General features: G+C 50.8%; 1 protein-coding gene across 20 annotated transcripts in view; it reads left to right on the top strand.

The window, feature by feature from the left end:
• The window catches only part of CLASRP (CLK4 associating serine/arginine rich protein), a 739,455-nt gene that overhangs the window by 690,323 nt on the left and 29,108 nt on the right, over window positions 1-20,024 (top strand). For all 20 annotated transcript variants that reach the window (XM_078660953.1, XM_078660959.1, XM_078660947.1 and 17 more), the window contains one exon: window positions 9,622-9,646. In XM_078660953.1, the coding sequence (XP_078517079.1) occupies window positions 9,622-9,646 (25 nt within the window). The remainder of the gene's footprint in view (window positions 1-9,621; window positions 9,647-20,024) is intronic.

Here is a 20,024-nt window from a genome sequence, read left to right as displayed (position 1 = left end):
CATCTTTCCAGGGAAGAGGAGAGGCTCCATCGTCTGGACCCAAACCGTGCGCTTGCTTTCTATCTGCGGTAACTGCAAACACAACAATGATGGACAGAATGTGGATCAATGTCACACATTCACCCCAGTCAAAAGATCTGGGCCCAAATCCATCGTTTTTCCACTCCACACCACCCTGGGTTAGACAATGGCGATATGCAAATCAGCGCTGACCCTGTTGCCCCATGGGAACAGTCCAGTCCGAACTACAAAAGCCATGTCCTTCCCAGAACGGAAACAAGCATCCGAGGACCGGCCCGGTTTCGAGGTAACACCTCTCATCAGCCCGGCTAGCTTGATTCCAGTGGTGTGGAGTGTCTGGGACTCACGTCTGAGCATCCCCAGTACACTTAGAGCGGTAACTGCAAACACAACAATGATGGACAGAATGTGGATCAATGTCACACATTCACCCCAGTCAAAAGATCTGGGCCCAAATCCATCGTTTTTCCACTCCACTCCACACCACCCTGGGTTAGACAATGGCGATATGCAAATCAGCGCTGACCCTGTTGCCCCATGGGAACAGTCCAGTCCGAACTACAAAAGCCATGTCCTTCCCAGAACGGAAACAAGCATCCGAGGACCGGCCCGGTTTCGAGGTAACACCTCTCATCAGCCCGGCTAGCTTGATTCCAGTGGTGTGGAGTGTCTGGGACTCACGTCTGAGCATCCCCAGTACACTTAGAGCGGTAACTGCAAACACAACAATGATGGACAGAATGTGGATCAATGTCACACATTCACCCCAGTCAAAAGATCTGGGCCCAAATCCATCGTTTTTCCACTCCACACCACCCTGGGTTAGACAATGGCGATATGCAAATCAGCGCTGACCCTGTTGCCCCATGGGAACAGTCCAGTCCGAACTACAAAAGCCATGTCCTTCCCAGAACGGAAACAAGCATCCGAGGACCGGCCCGGTTTCGAGGTAACACCTCTCATCAGCCCGGCTAGCTTGATTCCAGTGGTGTGGAGTGTCTGGGACTCACGTCTGAGCATCCCCAGTACACTTAGAGCGGTAACTGCAAACACAACAATGATGGACAGAATGTGGATCAATGTCACACATTCACCCCAGTCAAAAGATCTGGGCCCGAATCCATCGTTTTTCCACTCCACACCACCCTGGGTTAGACAATGGCGATATGCAAATCAGCGCTGACCCTGTTGCCCCATGGGAACAGTCCAGTCCGAACTACAAAAGCCATGTCCTTCCCAGAACGGAAACAAGCATCCGAGGACCGGCCCGGTTTCGAGGTAACACCTCTCATCAGCCCGGCTAGCTTGATTCCAGTGGTGTGGAGTGTCTGGGACTCACGTCTGAGCATCCCCAGTACACTTAGAGCGGTAACTGCAAACACAACAATGATGGACAGAATGTGGATCAATGTCACACATTCACCCCAGTCAAAAGATCTGGGCCCGAATCCATCGTTTTTCCACTCCACACCACCCTGGGTTAGACCATGGCGATATGCAAATCAGCGCTGACCCTGTTGCCCCATGGGAACAGTCCAGTCCGAACTACAAAAGCCATGTCCTTCCCAGAACGGAAACAAGCATCCGAGGACCGGCCCGGTTTCGAGGTAACACCTCTCATCAGCCCGGCTAGCTTGATTCCAGTGGTGTGGAGTGTCTGGGACTCACGTCTGAGCATCCCCAGTACACTTAGAGCGGTAACTGCAAACACAACAATGATGGACAGAATGTGGATCAATGTCACACATTCACCCCAGTCAAAAGATCTGGGCCCAAATCCATCGTTTTTCCACTCCACACCACCCTGGGTTAGACCATGGCGATATGCAAATCAGCGCTGACCCTGTTGCCCCATGGGAACAGTCCAGTCCGAACTACAAAAGCCATGTCCTTCCCAGAACGGAAACAAGCATCCGAGGACCGGCCCGGTTTCGAGGTAACACCTCTCATCAGCCCGGCTAGCTTGATTCCAGTGGTGTGGAGTGTCTGGGACTCACGTCTGAGCATCCCCAGTACACTTAGAGCGGTAACTGCAAACACAACAATGATGGACAGAATGTGGATCAATGTCACACATTCACCCCAGTCAAAAGATCTGGGCCCAAATCCATTGTTTTTCCACTCCACACCACCCTGGGTTAGACAATGGCGATATGCAATTCAGCGCTGACCCTGTTGCCCCATGGGAACAGTCCAGTCCGAACTACAAAAGCCATGTCCTTCCCAGAACGGAAACAAGCATCCGAGGACCGGCCCGGTTTCGAGGTAACACCTCTCATCAGCCCGGCTAGCTTGATTCCAGTGGTGTGGAGTGTCTGGGACTCATGTCTGAGCATCCCCAGTACACTTAGAGCGGTAACTGCAAACACAACAATGATGGACAGAATGTGGATCAATGTCACACATTCACCCCAGTCAAAAGATCTGGGCCCAAATCCATCGTTTTTCCACTCCACACCACCCTGGGTTAGACAATGGCGATATGCAAATCAGCGCTGACCCTGTTGCCCCATGGGAACAGTCCAGTCCGAACTACAAAAGCCATGTCCTTCCCAGAACGGAAACAAGCATCCGAGGACCGGCCCGGTTTCGAGGTAACACCTCATCAGCCCGGCTAGCTTGATTCCAGTGGTGTGGAGTGTCTGGGACTCACGTCTGAGCATCCCCAGTACACTTAGGCCCAGATGTAGGTAAAACTTATTTACCGATTCTTAATTACCGAATTTTACCGATTCGGTAATTAAGAATCGGTAAATAAGAAGTGGGGGTATGTAGGAACATCCAGATGTTCCATTTACCGAATCCTTAAGAATCGGTATTTACCGAATCGGTAAATACCGACCGGTAATGCTCCATTCATTCCTATGGGCTTTGAAGCCCATAGGAATGAATGGGGCATTACCGGTCGGTATTTACCGATTCGGTAAATACCGATTTTGACAAGGGTGCAGGGGGTGTCACTTTGACACCCTCTAGCACCCCCACAAAAGGTTCGGAGGCCATATGGCAGGCATACCTGCACTAAGGGCAGGTCTGCCTGTCATATGGCACAGGTGTGCATGCACACATGTGCATGCACACCTGAATCGGTATTTTAACATCAAATACAATTTGATGGTAAAATACCGATTTTGTAGGCCTTGTGGGACTCAGAAGAGTCCCACCTACATATCAATTTTACCGATTCGGTAAATATACCGGTCGGTAAATTTACCGACCGGTATATTTACCGAATCGGTAAAATTACCGATTTTCCCTGTTTACCTGCCCCTACATATCAAATGCCAAATACCGGTCGGTAACGGCCGAATTCGGCCGTTACCGACCGGTAAAACCCTACCTACATCTGGCCCTTAGAGCGGTAACTGCAAACACAACAATGATGGACAGAATGTGGATCAATGTCACACATTCACCCCAGTCAAAAGATCTGGGCCCAAATCCATCGTTTTTCCACTCCACACCACCCTGGGTTAGACAATGGCGATATGCAAATCAGCGCTGACCCTGTTGCCCCATGGGAACAGTCCAGTCCGAACTACAAAAGCCATGTCCTTCCCAGAACGGAAACAAGCATCCGAGGACCGGCCCGGTTTCGAGGTAACACCTCTCATCAGCCCGGCTAGCTTGATTCCAGTGGTGTGGAGTGTCTGGGACTCACGTCTGAGCATTCCCAGTACACTTAGAGCGGTAACTGCAAACACAACAATGATGGACAGAATGTGGATCAATGTCACATATTCACCCCAGTCAAAAGATCTGGGCCCAAATCCATCGTTTTTCCACTCCACACCACCCTGGGTTAGACAATGGTGATATGCAAATCAGCGCTGACCCTGTTGCCCCATGGGAACAGTCCAGTCCGAACTACAAAAGCCATGTCCTTCCCAGAACGGAAACAAGCATCCGAGGACCGGCCCGGTTTCGAGGTAACACCTCTCATCAGCCCGGCTAGCTTGATTCCAGTGGTGTGGAGTGTCTGGGACTCACGTCTGAGCATCCCCAGTACACTTAGAGCGGTAACTGCAAACACAACAATGATGGACAGAATGTGGATCAATGTCACACATTCACCCCAGTCAAAAGATCTGGGCCCAAATCCATCGTTTTTCCACTCCACACCACCCTGGGTTAGACAATGGCGATATGCAAATCAGCGCTGACCCTGTTGCCCCATGGGAACAGTCCAGTCCGAACTACAAAAGCGTGTTACCTCGAAACCGGGCCGGTCCTCGGATGCTTGTTTCCGTTCTGGGAAGGACATGGCTTTTGTAGTTCGGACTGGACTGTTCCCATGGGGCACAGGGTCAGCGCTGATTTGCATATCGCCATTGTCTAACCCAGGGTGGTGTGGAGTGGAAAAACGATGGATTTGGGCCCAGATCTTTGGACTGGGGTGAATGTGTGACATTGATCCACATTCTGTCCATCATTGTTGTGTTTGCAGGTACCGCTCTAAGTGTACTGGGGATGCTCAGACGTGAGTCCCAGGCACTCCACACCACTGGAATCAAGCCAGCCGGGCTGATGAGAGGTGTTACCTCGAAACCGGGCCGGTCCTCGGATGCTTGTTTCCGTTCTGGGAAGGACATGGCTTTTGTAGTTCGGACTGGACTGTTCTCATGGGGCACAGGGTCAGCGCTGATTTGCATATCGCCATTTTCTAACCCAGGGTGGTGTGGAGTGGAAAAACAATGGATTTGGGCCCAGATCTTTGGACTGGGGTGAATGTGTGACATTGATCCACATTCTGTCCATCATTGTTGTGTTTGCAGGTACTGCTTTCTATCTGCAGCGTACACAATAGTTCCGGGTGGATGATCAGCTCTTTGTTGGCTACGTGGGCGCCAAAAAAGGTCGGGCTGTGCACGAACAGACCATTTCCCGGTGGGTCGTTTGGTGCAGCAAAGCAAAGTAAAGTCCACATTTGTAAAGCGCACAATCACCCGTAAGGGTCTCTAGGCGCTGGGGGCCGTCGGGAAGATTAAGCGAGCTATTGCCCAGAGTCACATGGTGCTGGGCTAACCTGCCGTCGGAGCCGGGGATCGAACCGTGGTCCCCAGATTCCAGCGTCAGTCGCCCTGGCCGCGGCGCCACACCTGTTACTCCTTACTCTAAGGTAAGGGATCTATCACTAACGTGTCTCTTTCAGATGCACAAGTTACTACTTGTGTAACGATATATATGTAAGCGACATTAGTTAGTGATAGATTCCTTACCGCCCGCCCATCCTCCCCGTTTTGCTAACTGATTACCAGGGTAAAGGTCATCACCTTTTAGGGCCCTAGTTTTATACAGCAAGGGGCAGGTTTCTTGCATGGCTCTGCGTTTCGGTGCGGAAAGTCCTGTACAGAACTGACGTCAGCGCGCGTGGGTGGCGCCTAAGTAGTCTCTGTGATGTCATCTCGGCACTCACGGCGCCAGTGACGGACGCGGAGCCGCAAGACCCCACCTAACCGACGCGCAGGGGTCCTGCTAAGCAAAAACTTACCCGATCCAGTCTGACGCCTGGGGATTATTCTAAGGTAAGGAATCTATCACTATCTGTCTCTTACAGATATCTTTACACAAGTAGTAACTTGTGCATTTGAAACTGTAGATGTATGCTGCACAGGGATACATTACCAATTCAGTAGGCGTCCTCCACAATTAAAATACAAGAAAACTAAATGATTGCGATTGGCGGACTCCTTGTTTTTATGTCTCAAATAGTAGACCAATGAATACAAGGGTTGGGAAATAGATTTATTTTTAGAGAAGACTGAAATTCACTGGCATGACCAAGGAAGTTCTAAATTTGACTGGACAAGACCTGGGGTTATATGAAGAGTTTTTGTTTAAATTTGGGTGAACATTTGTGCAGAACACTTTCACTATAATTTTATTTTTAGCCACTAATCTAGGGACCTGTGTGTGAGCCTCCAACCATTATGTTGCTGCTTTATTTTTTGGGACAACGTTAATTGCAATCAATTGGAGTCAATCAGAGTACTTGTAGAGCGCCCTACTTACCTGTGAGGGTCTCAAGGCGCTGATGGGGGGTGCTGCTACTGCTCCAAGAGCCAGGTCTTGAGGAGTCTTCTGAAGGCGAGTAGGTCTTGGGTCTGCCGTATGTGGGTAGGGATGGTGTTCCAGGTCTTGGCGGCAAGGTAGGAGAAGGATCTGCCACCGGAGGTCGTTCGTTGGATGTGGGGGACAGCGGCGAGGGCGAGGCTGGCGGAGCTGGTGGGTGGGGGTGTAGAAGTTGAGTCTGCTGTTAAGGTAGGCTGGTTCGGCCTTGTGGAGTGCTTTGTGTGCGTGGGTGAGGAGCTTGAAGGTGACCCTCTTGACGACGGGGAGCCAGTGTAGGTCTCTCAGGTGGAGTGTGATGTGGCTGCGGCGGGGGACGTTGACGATCAGTCGGGCGGAGGCGTTTTGGATACGTTGTAGTCGTCGTAGGTGTTTGGCTGGGATTCCTGCATAGAGTGCGTTGCCGTAGTCCAGTCTGCTGCTGACGAGGGCCTGTGTCACCGTTCTTCTTATTTCGTCAGGGATCCACTTGTAGATCCTGCGGAGCATGCGGAGGGTGTTGTAGCAGGAGGCGGAGACGGCGTTGACCTGCTTAGCCATGAGGAGGGCAGAGTCGAGGATGAATCCTAGGTTGCTTGCATGGTCGGTGGATGTTGGTGCTGTTCCCAGTGTGGTCGGCCACCAAGAGTCGTCCCAGGCCGTGGGGGTGGGTCCGAGGATAAGTACCTTCGTCTTGTCCAAGTTCAGCTTCAGACGGTTGCCCCTCATCCAGTCGGTGACGGCCTTCATTCCCTCGTGGAGGTTGGTTTTGGCGGTGTGTCGGTCCTTGGTGAGGGAGAGGATGAGCTGGGTGTCGTCGGCATAGGAGCTGATGTTGAGGTCGTGCTGGCGGGCCACTTGTGCGAGGGGGGCCATGTAGATGTTGAACAGCGTCGGACTGAGGGAAGAGCCCAGGGGGACGCCGCAGATGATGTCTGTGGATTTGGATCGGAAGGGTGGGAGGCGGGCGCTCTGGGTTCTGCCGGAGAGAACGGACGTGGTCCAGTCAAGGGCCTTCTCTTGGATCCCGGCTTCTAAGAGGCGTGTCTTTAGAGTGCGATAGCAGACTGTGTCAAAGGCAGCAGACAGGTCCAGGAGGATGAGGGCTGATGTTTCGCTGTTGTCTAGTTGGCGCCTGATGTCGTCTGTGGCGGCGATGAAGGTGCTGTGGTTTTGTCTGAATCCGGACTGGGACGGGTCCAAGATGTTGTCTTCCAGGTGGCGGGCCAATTGCCTGTTGACGATTTTCTCAATTACCTTTGCCGGGAGCAGGGAGATGGGCGTGAAGTTCTTGACGTCCTTAGGGTCTGCCTTGGGCTTCTTGAGGAGGGCGTTGATTTCAGCGTGCTTCCAGCTTTCCGGGAATGTCGCTGTTTCGAAGGAGATGTTGACGACCTTCCGTAGTTGGGGTGCGATGGCTGCGTCTGCTTTGTTGAATACGTGGTGGGGGCACGGGTCTGACTGAGATCCTGAGTGGATGGAGTTCATGATGTTGCGTGTCTCGGCGTAGTTGATGTTGGACCAGGAGGTCAGGTGGATGGCGCTGGTGGTGTTCGCAGGGGTGGTAGAGTCTGGCGTAGTCGGGGCGGTTGTGGTGTTGAAGCTGTCGTGGATGTCAGCGATCTTGCGGTGGAAGAAGATGGCTAGTGAGTCGCACAGTTCTTGTAAGGGCTGGATGTCGTTGGCGCTGGGGTTGGAGAGTTCTTTTACGACGCTGAAGAGCTCTTTGCTGTGCGTTGTTGTCCAACCGGTTTTTGAAGGATGATCTCTTGGCCACCACCACCTGATGAGGTGGTGATGTCTGCGGGTGGCGTCCTTGTGGCCTGCGTGGTTGTCCAGTGTGCGTTCGTGGAGCCATATTTTCTCCAGTTTCCAGCATGCGCGTTTGGAGGTCTGGAGTTCGTCGGTGACCCAGGTGGCTCTCTTGCTGTAGTGGCTGTTGGAGGGTTTCTTGAGCGGGGTCGTCAATCCACTGTCTGAGGTTGGGGGCTGCGGCGTCTGCGTTGGTGGGTGGGTTCTGGACGAGTGTGGTGATCTGCCGGTCTTCAGTGACTTTGCTCCAGCAGCGGCGAGGTAGATGTTGGGTGCGGTGGTGCGTAGTTGGTTTCTTGAAGGTGAAATTAATGCAGCGGTGGCAGGTCCAGTGGAGTTCGGTGGTGTGGTCGAAGGTGACATGTGGAGAAGACGGGGTCCAGCGTGTGGCTAGCGGTGTGGGTGGGTGCGGTGACGAGTTGTTTGAGGCCAAGGTTGGAGAGGTTGTCGATCAGGGTGGCGGAGTTGGCGTTGTTGTTGTTCTAGAAGTGGAAGTTCAGGTCCCCGAGCAGGATGTAGTCTGTGGAAGCGAGTGCGTGGGTGCTGGCGAGGTAGGCGATGGAGTCGCTGAACTGAGCCCAGGGCGGTCTGTAGATGAGTGTTCCTCTGAGGGTGGTGTTGGGGTCGGTGTGGATCCGGAAGTGCAGGTGTTCGGCGGTGTGGAGGGTGTCGTCTGCGTGGGTGGCGACCTTGAGGGTGGACTTGTGGACGTGGCTATTCCTCCTCCAGTTCCGTTGGTGCGATCCCTGCGGGAGATCTTGTAGCCGCCCTGGATGGCAATGGCGATGTCGGGTGCCGAGGAGTCGTTCCACCAGGTCTCTGTCAGGAAGACCACGTCTGGGGCGGAGGTGTCGAGCTGATCCCAGAGCTCGACTGCGTGTTTGCTAGTGAAGCGGATGTTGAGGAGTATGCAGCGGAGGTGGTTGGGTCCAGTCCTTGGAGATTTGGTGGTTCTGTCGCAGGTGAAGCTGCAGGTGCGGCAGGAGAAGGGTCCGTGGGTCCGTTTCTGGGTGGCCTAGAAGCAGGTGTGGTTTGGCCGGCGTTGAGTGCATGGAGGCTGCTGGCATCGTAGTGGAGTCTGGTGTTGTGGCGTTCGTGGGGTCCAGGCGTTCTGGCACTGGGCGCGGTCCAGGCACAGGCGGGCTAGCCTTAGGCGTGCCTTCGGCGCGGCCTCCATGGAAGGCAGGGAGGGAGGAAGGGGGGAATCAGCTGGGTGGGGTGGCGGCGAATGGAAGGCGAGCGGGTGGGGACGCAGTGGCGGGATCAGGCAGGGATACACAAGAGAAAGGGGGGCGCGACGCGAGGGCAGAGACGGCAACAGAGCGAAAACGTAAAAATAAACAGGGCACAAAGTACAATTGACACAACAGGAACAGAGCACAAAGTAAGATTAAGCACAGTACAGAATAGTGGTAACAGTTCACTCACTCCAGACAGCGGCGATCAGGGGCACAGCAGGCAAGAACTCACTCTCAGAGCGGCAGCTAGGGGGGAGAGGCACTGGCACACAGGTGGAGCTGTGCGGCAGGAGGGGAGCAACCTGGCCTGCAAGCAGGGTTAGGGGGTCGCACCCCTGACCCTGGCAACTTACACTCTCACTTTATTTGATGGCATGATATCAGAAGATTAATATAAATTAGCACAATTTACCTATTGTGTTGCTTTTTTCGAAGTGTGATGGTGTAGCCTGTACTAGAATGACTTATGTTTGTGTTCTAACCACTTCTCTTGGATTTGCAGGTCGTGAGTACAGCTCGTCTCGAAGGTAAGTTTTCTTCTGCATTTTCTTAAATATTCTACTGTTAAACTAAGATTTGAATATGTTGGCTATAGTTTGACTCTTGGGTTTAAAATGCAATTTCAAGCATCATATTAAAAGCCCAATCCATCCGGTCCAGACTTCACTACAAGAGAGGATGGAAATTTGCTTGCGGACTTCAATAGTGTGGGACATTTTTTCTGCTGCAGGAGAGTAATGCTCTAGATTCCTACACCAGACCCTGAAGATATAATGTAGTCTAGTGTCCCATTCTTTGGGTGGGAGTACAACTACTTACTCCCACCAAACGCCACTGCAGTGTGCTCATCGGCTTGGTGCAGTATGGAGGTAGTATTTTTGCAGGGCCATTCTGTCCATTTTAATAAGCTGTCTTTTATGATAGGATCTAAAATTGGGATATTGAGATGAGTGTTAAAATTGCCTAACCTAATATTACTATGTAGTGATTGAGATGGCCCTTTTAACTGGTTCTCTGTTACATTGGTATAATAAGCAAGGATTTATTGAAACTGACACAAAACCTTTAATCATGTCAATCACTTTTCTACTTGGCCTCCTGATTTTCAATTGTTTGCCAGTGTTAGGATTTTATATAAAGAACACTTAAGTCCAATGTGCTAGCATTCAGCATGTTTTCAATGACCATCTTCTGCCTGACTCGCCTCCCAGCAGTTTTCTACGACAGTCTTTATCTATTCCTTTTTTTTAACCCTGTCATAGTTGCAATCAAGTGAACACTGATTTGATTATTTTTCAGTTTTTTGTTAGTGATAAAAAAAAATCTGTGCCAGTATTCGATCTTTCACCCAACGTTTTATTTACTGCTACTCCTCTTCAATCACGTTTTGTTTTATTTATTGTATTTATTTTTATTTGTGCCTAAATCTGTTAACAAGCAGAGATCTTACCATTGTTGTGAGCTTGACTTATTGCAGTCCTGATCGTGCTTAATAATTCTCTAAGTTCTATGATTGACGTTGAACCCAAAATTTGTACACTCTCCACTCATGCTGTAATTGTGAATAATGGATTTAAGCAGTATGTCCTGTAAAGAGAAGTCTCCCTTTCAGTTTTTGGGCAAGACATTCTTGTAAAATTTTAGCCTCCTGAAAAATGTATTTTGTCATCGGAAGGAGAACTGGTTACTGTAGCACTCCTCCTTGAAAATTGTGATACACTGCAATAAGTACTTGGTAATCCAGGGACTGGGGACCACGTTCACACGCTATCTGAGGGCAATTCACCGTTTGCCAAAAGCAAGGCCAGGTCGACAAACCTGTGCCCAATTTTTCTGGCTTTAGGCCTCGGAAATAGTCTTAACAGGCAGACTTCTGAGCAACATTTCATAGTGCATACCAAGACTCCGTTTAGGGTCTCTATAATCTGTAGCCAGTATGTCTGTACTACTGTACAAGTCCCAATCATGTGTGCAAAACTGGCATCTCATTCTACCCATCTAAGGCATTTCTGATCTTTCCCATAAATAATGTTGATAAGGTAAGTCATATGGAGTGTATTAAACTGCACAAGTTTAAAGAGAAAATCCCTGCACCTGATGGTTTTCGAGGGCAAAAGGATCAAAACGTAGTCACTTGCATGAAAAGTTACATCTCCTCTCCATAAACACAGACTCTAGTAGAAGGCATAATACTTACTGTGCCACCAAAGTTGTATTTTGGGGGCTTTGCTTTTAAATATTTGGGACACTCAAGACTCCTGGAATAAGACATGTGGTGATGATCTGAAAATTCCCAAATGCAGCTTACAGGAGGAATAAGGAGTAAGCTGCTTTATTTCTAGATGACACTGGAGAGAAAAGACTTGCAAATTTAAATACTTCAACTGCACATGTAATCCATTATGCTGCTGCTAATTAAAAGTTTGCTGCTCACATGAAACTTCATTTTGTAAGCATTGCTTACACTATCCTTTATCAGGGAGACAAATATAAAATGTTGTTGCAGTTGATGGAAAATGAACAGCCACTCGTGAGGAGGTTGAATTGCCCCTATTTCTGCAACATGCATGGTTGTTAGAGGTTTCGCTGTCTTTGTTTCTACATGGAGTTAATTGTGATGCTACCATCTAATTGTCTTGATCATTAGAGCACTTTTGTTATGTGCAACTTACATTCTAGTATGCAGTCACATTGCACCTTTATCATCTGTGAAATGCTCATCTCTGCTTGGTTTAATAAATTAAAGTGGAAAAGATCTCCTTTTTATATTAATAGAAGAAGGCATATGAATGACTGAAGAAGTTTTGTACAGCGCCCATTACCCGAAGGTGTCTTAGCGCTAGGCGAATCAAGGACTGAGGAAGGAGTATCAAACCGAGTCAGGTCTGAGTGACACCCCCCTGCACCCCCCCCCCCCACAAGAGGGAGAGTGTTCTACCGCCCCAGTTTACTAGTTTAATTCTAGGAATCAGTACCATATACGCCAAACTAGATCTGAGTGTTCTTCTGGGCGCATACCAGGTAAATCTCTCCTGGAAATAGAGGGTACCAGCATCGTGAAGAACCTTGTGCATTAGGCACAGAGTTTTAATTGAGAGTCTCTTCTCCACCGGTAGCCAATGAAGGCCATGTAACAGATGAGATACTGATTTAAACTTTGGGATTTTCGGAAGAGTTCTGGCTACCAGATTCTTTAGGGACTGCACTTTTTTTTACCAGTCATTTCGAGGTGCCACGATAAAGGGCATTGCAGTAGTCCAGTTTAGAGCCTATGAGCGCCAGCATTTCGGTCTTCTAAAGGTCCGTTGGAATGAAAGGGAGGATTTTATTGAGGAACCGTAACATAAAGCATCCCCAGAGGTCACTGCATTGATCTAAGCAGCAAAGTGTTGTTTGGTGTCAAAAATTACTCCTAAATTTTTTACCTTCTGCAAAGGCTTGGGCAGATCACCCAGCTCCTGGGGCCACCAGGATGCATTCCAGAAGGAAGTCTCATTCCCAAAGTGCAATACCTTCATTTTATCCAAATTCAATTTAAGACAGTTCCCCTTCATCCAACTTGTCACTGCAGCCATGCAACTGCTGAAATTGTTGGCATCATTTTCGAACTAAGATGAGACGGACACCACTATCTATGTGTCATCTGCATAAGATGGTACGATCAGGCCGAAGCTCAGAATAAGCTTCACCAGGGGGTGACGTACACGTTGAACAGAGTGGGGCTAAGCACTGAACCCTGCAGCACTCCACAAGGGAGGGAAAAGGGGCTCGACCCACTGTTGCCTATCTTCGAGAAATTAGCCCAACAAAGATAGTGCAGTGCTCCTAAAGCCGAAGGAGTTAAGGCATTTCCTAAGAAGCACGTGGTGGACTGTATCAAAGGTGGCAGAAAGAATTAATGCAGTTCTGCCACCCTTGTGCACCCTCACTCTAATTTCTTCCGATGCTTCCGCCAGTGCGGACTCCGTGCAGTGGTTCTCTCTAAACCCTAATGAGCGGGATCTAGCAGTTGATTGGTGTCCAGAAAAGATAGAATTTCCACATTCATGGCCTTCTCTAACCCCTGAGCCGGGAACGGGAGTCGAGAAATTGGTCTATAACTATCCACCAACTTGGGGTCCAGGGAGGGTTTCTTCACCAAAGGAAGAATAGAGACCTTTTTCCAGATGTCAGGGTAGTGCCCCGAACTCAGTACTTGGTTCAGTAGATCTTTAAGTGGCTCAACCACCTGACTAGTCAGCTTGTTGATGATCCCCGGAGGGTAAGGGTCAGAGTGGGGGCCCCAGACTTGATAGAACTCATGAGGCTGATTGTTTTATCCTGCGTGAGAAAAGAAACCTTCTCCAAGGTGGGCGATACCTCGCGACCCATGAATGTACCCTAATTCGAGGCCTCTTCCAAATTAAAGATGAGGTTAGTGCTAGGAGACTGCTGAGAGAATACCTGAAAGATAGTTGACCTTACATTGGAAGAAATCTGCCGGCGTGTTGCAGAAAGATTCGTCCAGAACAAAGGAGTTGCTGGTGCTCCAATTCGACAAATCTTTAACCGTTTTAAAAAGTTCCCTAGAGGAATTTGCTGCTAGTCTGATTTTCCCTGCGAAAATGTTTGACTTTTCGGCTTTAATGAGCTTTTTATACTCCGTAAGGTTTTTTTTTTGTATGTGGCTTTTTTCCCGGGGGAATAATCTACCCTCCCTGCCTGCACCTCAGCCGTGCTGCTTTCAAAGCCGGAGAAAACCAAGGAGCCGATGGATTTTTCCTATGGCTCTTCATTGTTTTCACAGGCACTACTTTGATGCATGCTGTCTCCAGGCAGCTCGTATAGCTAGTTGCTGCATCGTCAATATCCTTGACAGAAACAGGAACAAGGTTGGAGAGACCCTCCTATAGAGCATCCACCTGGGTATCCTTCCATGGCCGGTACTTAACTCTAGCTGTGCTATTTGATTCAGCTCTAATACACTGGGTCGTGGTTGAAAAGAAAATGGCCATGTGGTCCGACCATGGAAGTGGAAGGATCTTGTCTTTGCCTAATTCGGCATTATTTGTAAAGGTACCATCCAATGTATGGTTGGCTATGTGAGTAGGTACTTCAATTTGTTGGAATAAATTACAACTATTAAGAGTGTCCATCAGATAGCCTGTATCTGCATCCGAGGACAACTCTAAATGAAAATTGAGGTCCCTTACCAGTGTAAAATGTGCGTACGTTATGCCGGATTCCATAAAGGATTGGATTTTGTCAACAGAGCCCCTCCTTGGGCCAGGGGGTCGGAAGATTATCAATCCTTGAAATGTATAGGATCTGTTCAGACAAATACTAAACCTAAGTGCCTCACAATCTAAATGATGCACCAGTGTGAAACTGGCCTCAAGCGAATTGCGATAATTAATCGCTAGATAATCGCTAGCCCTCCCGCGCCAGCGGTGCACCCGCTGCACGCCTGCTCCCTCTCCAGCATTTATGGCTGGGTGAAGAGAAATACTCAAGAACACATGAACCTAAAGCACTGGTGTCACATTTCATAAGCTCTTAGGACACGGAGCCATCTATCGTAGACACCTCGGGATGTGAAATAGCAATAAGCTTCATTCCCAGGAAGAAGAAACAGTTAATCCTCCAAGATGGGATAAAAGTACTGTGCATGGGGTCATAAAGTTGTGCCATCTGGAGCTCTTTCCTAGCTGAAAAAAGTGGACGCCTCAATTTTGTCAACCCCATTTTGAGCTGCTCTATGTCAGGTTTTGCCCTTATCAGCACTCTTTCTATGTGAATGTGACTATTGCCTTTCAATGCATACTATGCTGTTACTGGCAGTATTGTTCAGTGGCAATCACCATCAAGCTGTCCTCCGTAAGATCCTACCAGACTCCAAAATTAGAAATCCTTGCCATCATTCAGTGTGGGGCACTCTTAAACAGTACATGTGTAATGTGTTATTCGAAGGTGGAGGTCCAGAAAAAGTTTCCCCTCCCTTGGGCGACACTTTTTCCACCATTTCTAATATTGACTCAGTCTGCTTTAGGAGCGGGAGCAGGGCTCGAAGCCTGTGAAGTGTTGTGATCATTAGAGACAGGATGCTTCTCCAGGTTTGAGTGAGGCCTGTAAAATTAAAAATTGTGCAGATCCTCTGTCATCCCCCTTTGAGTACTGGAGATGCATAAGGAATGGGCAGCCCAAACATCATTTGTTGAACACAGAAGAGACATGCACCCATGCAGGAAAGATACGCCACTTGGCTAAAAGTGGAATCTGTTTGACACCCTCCCTCCCCCGACACCCCCCCTTTCCCCCCCCTTTCCCCGACTAGACCTACATCTGAGAAGCTTGCAGAATCCTGTTGTTGCTGTGAACTTGGGTGGGACCGAAGGCTTCTCTTCTGAAGATTTGGACTGCACCTGCCAGGAGGCCTGTTTGGCCCGATGCAGGCACAGCTAAAGACATCTGGGTTCTGTAGTAGGGGATCTCTGTGTATAGTCATAATCTAGTGAATAGTACCGCCCATGTGCGTGGACCCCGGAGCAATCAAAAATAATCTCTTAAGCTGTCTTCATTTCAGTCCTGCATAGACACTTAAGAGAAAATTAAAGAGAATAATACAGCCTGTACCTACAAGGCTACACGGTCCAGAACCTCAACTAGAAATGTCAAGGATATAACACCAATAACACATTTAACACAATCTGTCAAGTTTCACCCACAGAGAAACTTTCCTCCCCTCACCAAATCCTTGGAATGATAGAGAGGAAGGTAAGGACAGACAGGCCTCCATAGGCTGCCATTATGTATCTGGAAAAGGGATACCGTGCCTTTAAGGAACTCTCTGGAGACCCTCGGTATCCCAGCATGCTCAGCCCCTTCCTTTTACTTTCAGTTCTTTTTTCCGGCTCCTGCTAGCAGGACCCTACAGCATTTGAGCTCTACCTTTTTGGGTGTTTTGTTAACTTTTTGGCACTTTTAAAGTGTTAGTGTGTTCACTCGACGTATTTTTGCCTCAGTAAGAAGGCGGCCAGAAAACACCACCGGTCTCCGTCAGCGTCGATAGCCTCGACGTCGGCGTCGAGTGGAATGACCACGGTCTGCTCCCCGTCTCCCCAGGGCTCTGGGTCGAAGCGACGTCGACATAGAGGGGATTGACGTCGAGACCTCCGACGAGGTCGACGTCGAGAACTGCTTCGTCGTCGAGTCATCATCAACGTCGAGAGGGTCAGAGAAGACTCAAACGGTCGACGTCGAGGCGTCACCGTCGTTCACCATCGACGTCGACTCGAAGTTCGGCGTTCATCGACGTCGAGACTGGCGTTCCTCGACGTCGAGACTGGCGTTCCTCGACGTCGAGACTGGCGTTCCTCGACGTCGAGACTGGCGTTCCTCGACGTCGAGACTGGCGTTCCTCGACGTCGAGACTGGCGTTCATCGACGTCGAGACTGGCGTTCATCGACGTCGAGACTGGCGTTCATCGACGTCGAGACTGGCGTTCATCGACATCGAAAAGGCGCTCAGCGTCGAGGAGGAGAGCATCGCCCTCCAGGAGGCGGTCCAAAGCCAGGACTGTGTCTTTGGTCACCACAAGTCCACGGTCGCGGCGGCGCCATCGCTCGGCTGCCAGGGGTACGGCCTGTAGGTCCCCCCTTCAGGTCAGGCGGAGAAAAGGAAGAGAGGGGAAGAGGCTCCAGGCTCGGAGCACTCACAAGTTTATTCCCCCGCCAAGCAAAGGTCACCTACACCTCCTCCGTTACCGAAGGACCCTCCTCCACGTAACCGGACGCCACCTCCGCCACCTGGTCCTCCTCATCGTCCTCCACCTCCGCCGAGGTCTCCCTCGTTACCACATCTCCCGATGCCGTCTACAGGGCCACCGCAACCTAGGCTCCCGTTTAGGCCTCCACAGCGCCCTCCGCTGCGGCCCGTGGAACGTCCGAGGCCGCGGAGGTCGAGATCTCGCTCCAACGCGGAGGGATAGATCCAGGAGTCGCTGTAACTAGTCTACAAAATCCAGACGGCGCCACAGAAAGGACCGATCGAAGTCCCGCTACACGGATTCCTCTAGTGCCAGGGACTATTCACCTACCCTGACGGATTCCCCTCAGACGAGGGTGTCTCCGGTAGACTACATAGTGTCCTTCCAGGACGTGTTGCTACGAGGGTCGGCTAAGCTGGGCATCACGCTCACTGTGCCCGCGCCACAGACGTCCGTCATCTTCGAAACGCTGCACAAGAAGCAGTTGTCTCGCCCTTTGCTGCCCTTGGTGCCTGGGCTGGTAGAACCCGCCATGGAACTATTCCTCATGCCTGCGTCTACGAGATCGGCACCTTCAAGGCTGCAGAAGAAATATAAGGCTCCTGACTCGGACCCAGCATTTCTTCGGGTGGATCCCACGCCTGACTCAGTGATTGTGACGGCGGCAAGAAAACAGCACGCCACCACCCCATCATCAACAGTACCTCCTGACAAGGAGAGCCGCTGGATGGATTAGGCAGGCAGGAAGGTTTGGGGGACGGCCTCCACATCGATGAAGGCCGCGAGTGCCTCAGCCCTGTTGGGATGTTACGATCGGGCTCTGTGAGAGTCCCTCCAACAGTTTGCGGAACACCTTCCCCGGGAGAAGAGGGAAGATTTCCAAGAGATCCTCGCTGAAGGTCTGCTGGTTTCCAACCAGGTGATAAGTTCAGCTGCGGATTCTTCCCTCTTGGCAGCCCTGGGGTACTGCCATGGGGTCAACCTGAGGCGCCACGCCTGGCTGCGTCTTACATCCTTGAAGCACGAGGCGCAGCAGAGAGTTGCTAACCTACCCTTTTCGAGAGAGACCCTCTTTCGAAAACATGCGGACGTCGAGATGGCCCGCATGAAGGCGGAGGCGGAAACCCTGACGGCTGTCGGGTTGGAAAAGCCTAAGGAACAGAAAAAGACCTTCCGCCCGTTCCAGAGGCGGTACGGGGCGCAGGGCAGAGGGAAAGGTCGGCAGGCTGGACAGCAGCAGCAGTTCCAGCGGAAACCGTTCCAAAAGCGCCAGAGGGGCCGAGGGGGTCAACAGTCTTCCTCCGCGACCAAAGGCCCGGCTGGGTCTAGGCCTTGAGGTGCTTCTTCCCCCTCATCCGTTAACCGCTCCGGTGGGGGGCAGCATTCAACATTACCTGGCAGAGTGGAGAAACATTACTCAGGACAAGTGGGTGCTGAATATTGTTTTCAATGGATACAGTCTTCGTTTCACCAGCCCGCCTCCAGCAATTCCACCGGTCAGCTCGCAATTCCAACTACGTGAGCTCCAGGCGGAAGCCGATACCCTGTTAAGAAAAAGGGCGATAGAAGACGTCCCTCTGTCTCAAAGGGGAAAGGGTCTTTACTCACGCTTCTTCCTAGTACAGAAGAAGAACAAGAACGAGTTCAGACCCCTTCTGGATTTGCGACAAGCAAACAAGTGGATTTGCAGGGAAAAGTTTTGCATGCTGTCTTTGCACCAGATTTATCCTCAGCTGCAGAGGGGAGACTGGCTGTGCGCAATAGATCTGCAAGATGCGTACTTCCATGTGCCCATTGCACGGAAACATCAGAAGTTCCTGCGCTTCCTCGTCGGCGCCAATCCCTATCAGTACACCGTACAACCGTTTGGACTGAAGTCTGCACCCAGGACTTTTTCGAAATGCATGGCTGTGGTAGCAGCGCACCTGAGAAAGAACAAGGTATTTGTCTACCCGTACCTGGATTGTTGGTTGCTCAAAGCCTCCACCTTCCAGGAAGCGCAATTGCACTTCAACAGGACGGCTGTCCTGTTGAACCGTCTGGTGTTGCACATAAATCTGTCCAAGTCTGTCCCCATTCCTGTACAGTGCCTGCAGTACTTGGGAGCCTCCATCAATACGCTGTCGGCAAGCGTGTCTCCTTCGGAGGAGAGACGTTTATCCATCCTTCGGAAGGCTCGGGCTCTCATAGCTCCTCCATCTACAACAGTGAGGACGGTGTCTTCTCTACTGGGATCGATGGCCTCTTGTATCTTCCTCACTCCGCACGCGCGCCTACACATGAAGCCCCTACAGGAATATTTGGAGGACCAGTGGGACCAGAGGAAAGGGTGTTGGGACGACCGGATTCAGTTGTCTCTTCACGCCCAACAATCCCTGAGATGGTGGTGCTCAGCGGAGAATCTCCTCAGAGGGGTTCCTTTCCACAAGGACATCCCAACTCAGACTATCGTGACGGATGAGTCTCTCCTGGGCTGGGGAGCGCATTCAGACCATCTACAGATCCAGGGAACGTGGTCTCCGACAGAGTCCACGTATCACATCTATTTCCTGGAACTCAGAGCTGTTCACTTGGCACTGAAGGCCTTTCATCCGTCCTTCCAGACCAACTCCTTGTTTGTGCAGACGGACAATACGACCACGATGTATTACCTCAACAAGCAGGGGGGCTCGAGATCGCACACACTGTCACAGGGATCGCAGGCGATCTAGCACTGGCTGATAGCCAGAGGACTGACGATAACGGCAACTCATCTGCTAGGTGTGCAGAATGTTCAGGCGGACGCCCTCAGCCGATTGCTTCACGAAAACCACGGGTGGGTCATAAACGACGAGGTGCTCGACGACATCTTCGCCATGTGGGGCACTCCAGAAGTGGATCTATTCGCCACCGCAGAAAACAGCAAATGCCGCGACTTCGCCTCGAGGTATTACCAGCCGGGGACTCTGGGGAACACGTTATGTATCAGCTGGTCGAACAGCTTTCTGTACGCTTTTCCACCCATTCCCCTGATTCCAGCGGTGCTCATCAAGCTGGCCCGATCCCGGGCATGGATGATCCTCATTGTGCCGGAATGGCCCAGACAGTGGTGGTTCACGGACCTGCATCACCGGTCGATCCTACCTCATCGGCGGCTGCCGTGTCGGCCGGACCTTCTCAC

This window comes from Lissotriton helveticus, chromosome 9 (genome assembly GCF_964261635.1).
Source record: "Lissotriton helveticus chromosome 9, aLisHel1.1, whole genome shotgun sequence".
Taxonomy (NCBI): Eukaryota; Metazoa; Chordata; class Amphibia; order Caudata; family Salamandridae; genus Lissotriton; species Lissotriton helveticus.
The sequence above is the reverse complement of the archived record's forward strand: the minus strand, read 5'-3'. Positions and strand labels throughout refer to the sequence as shown.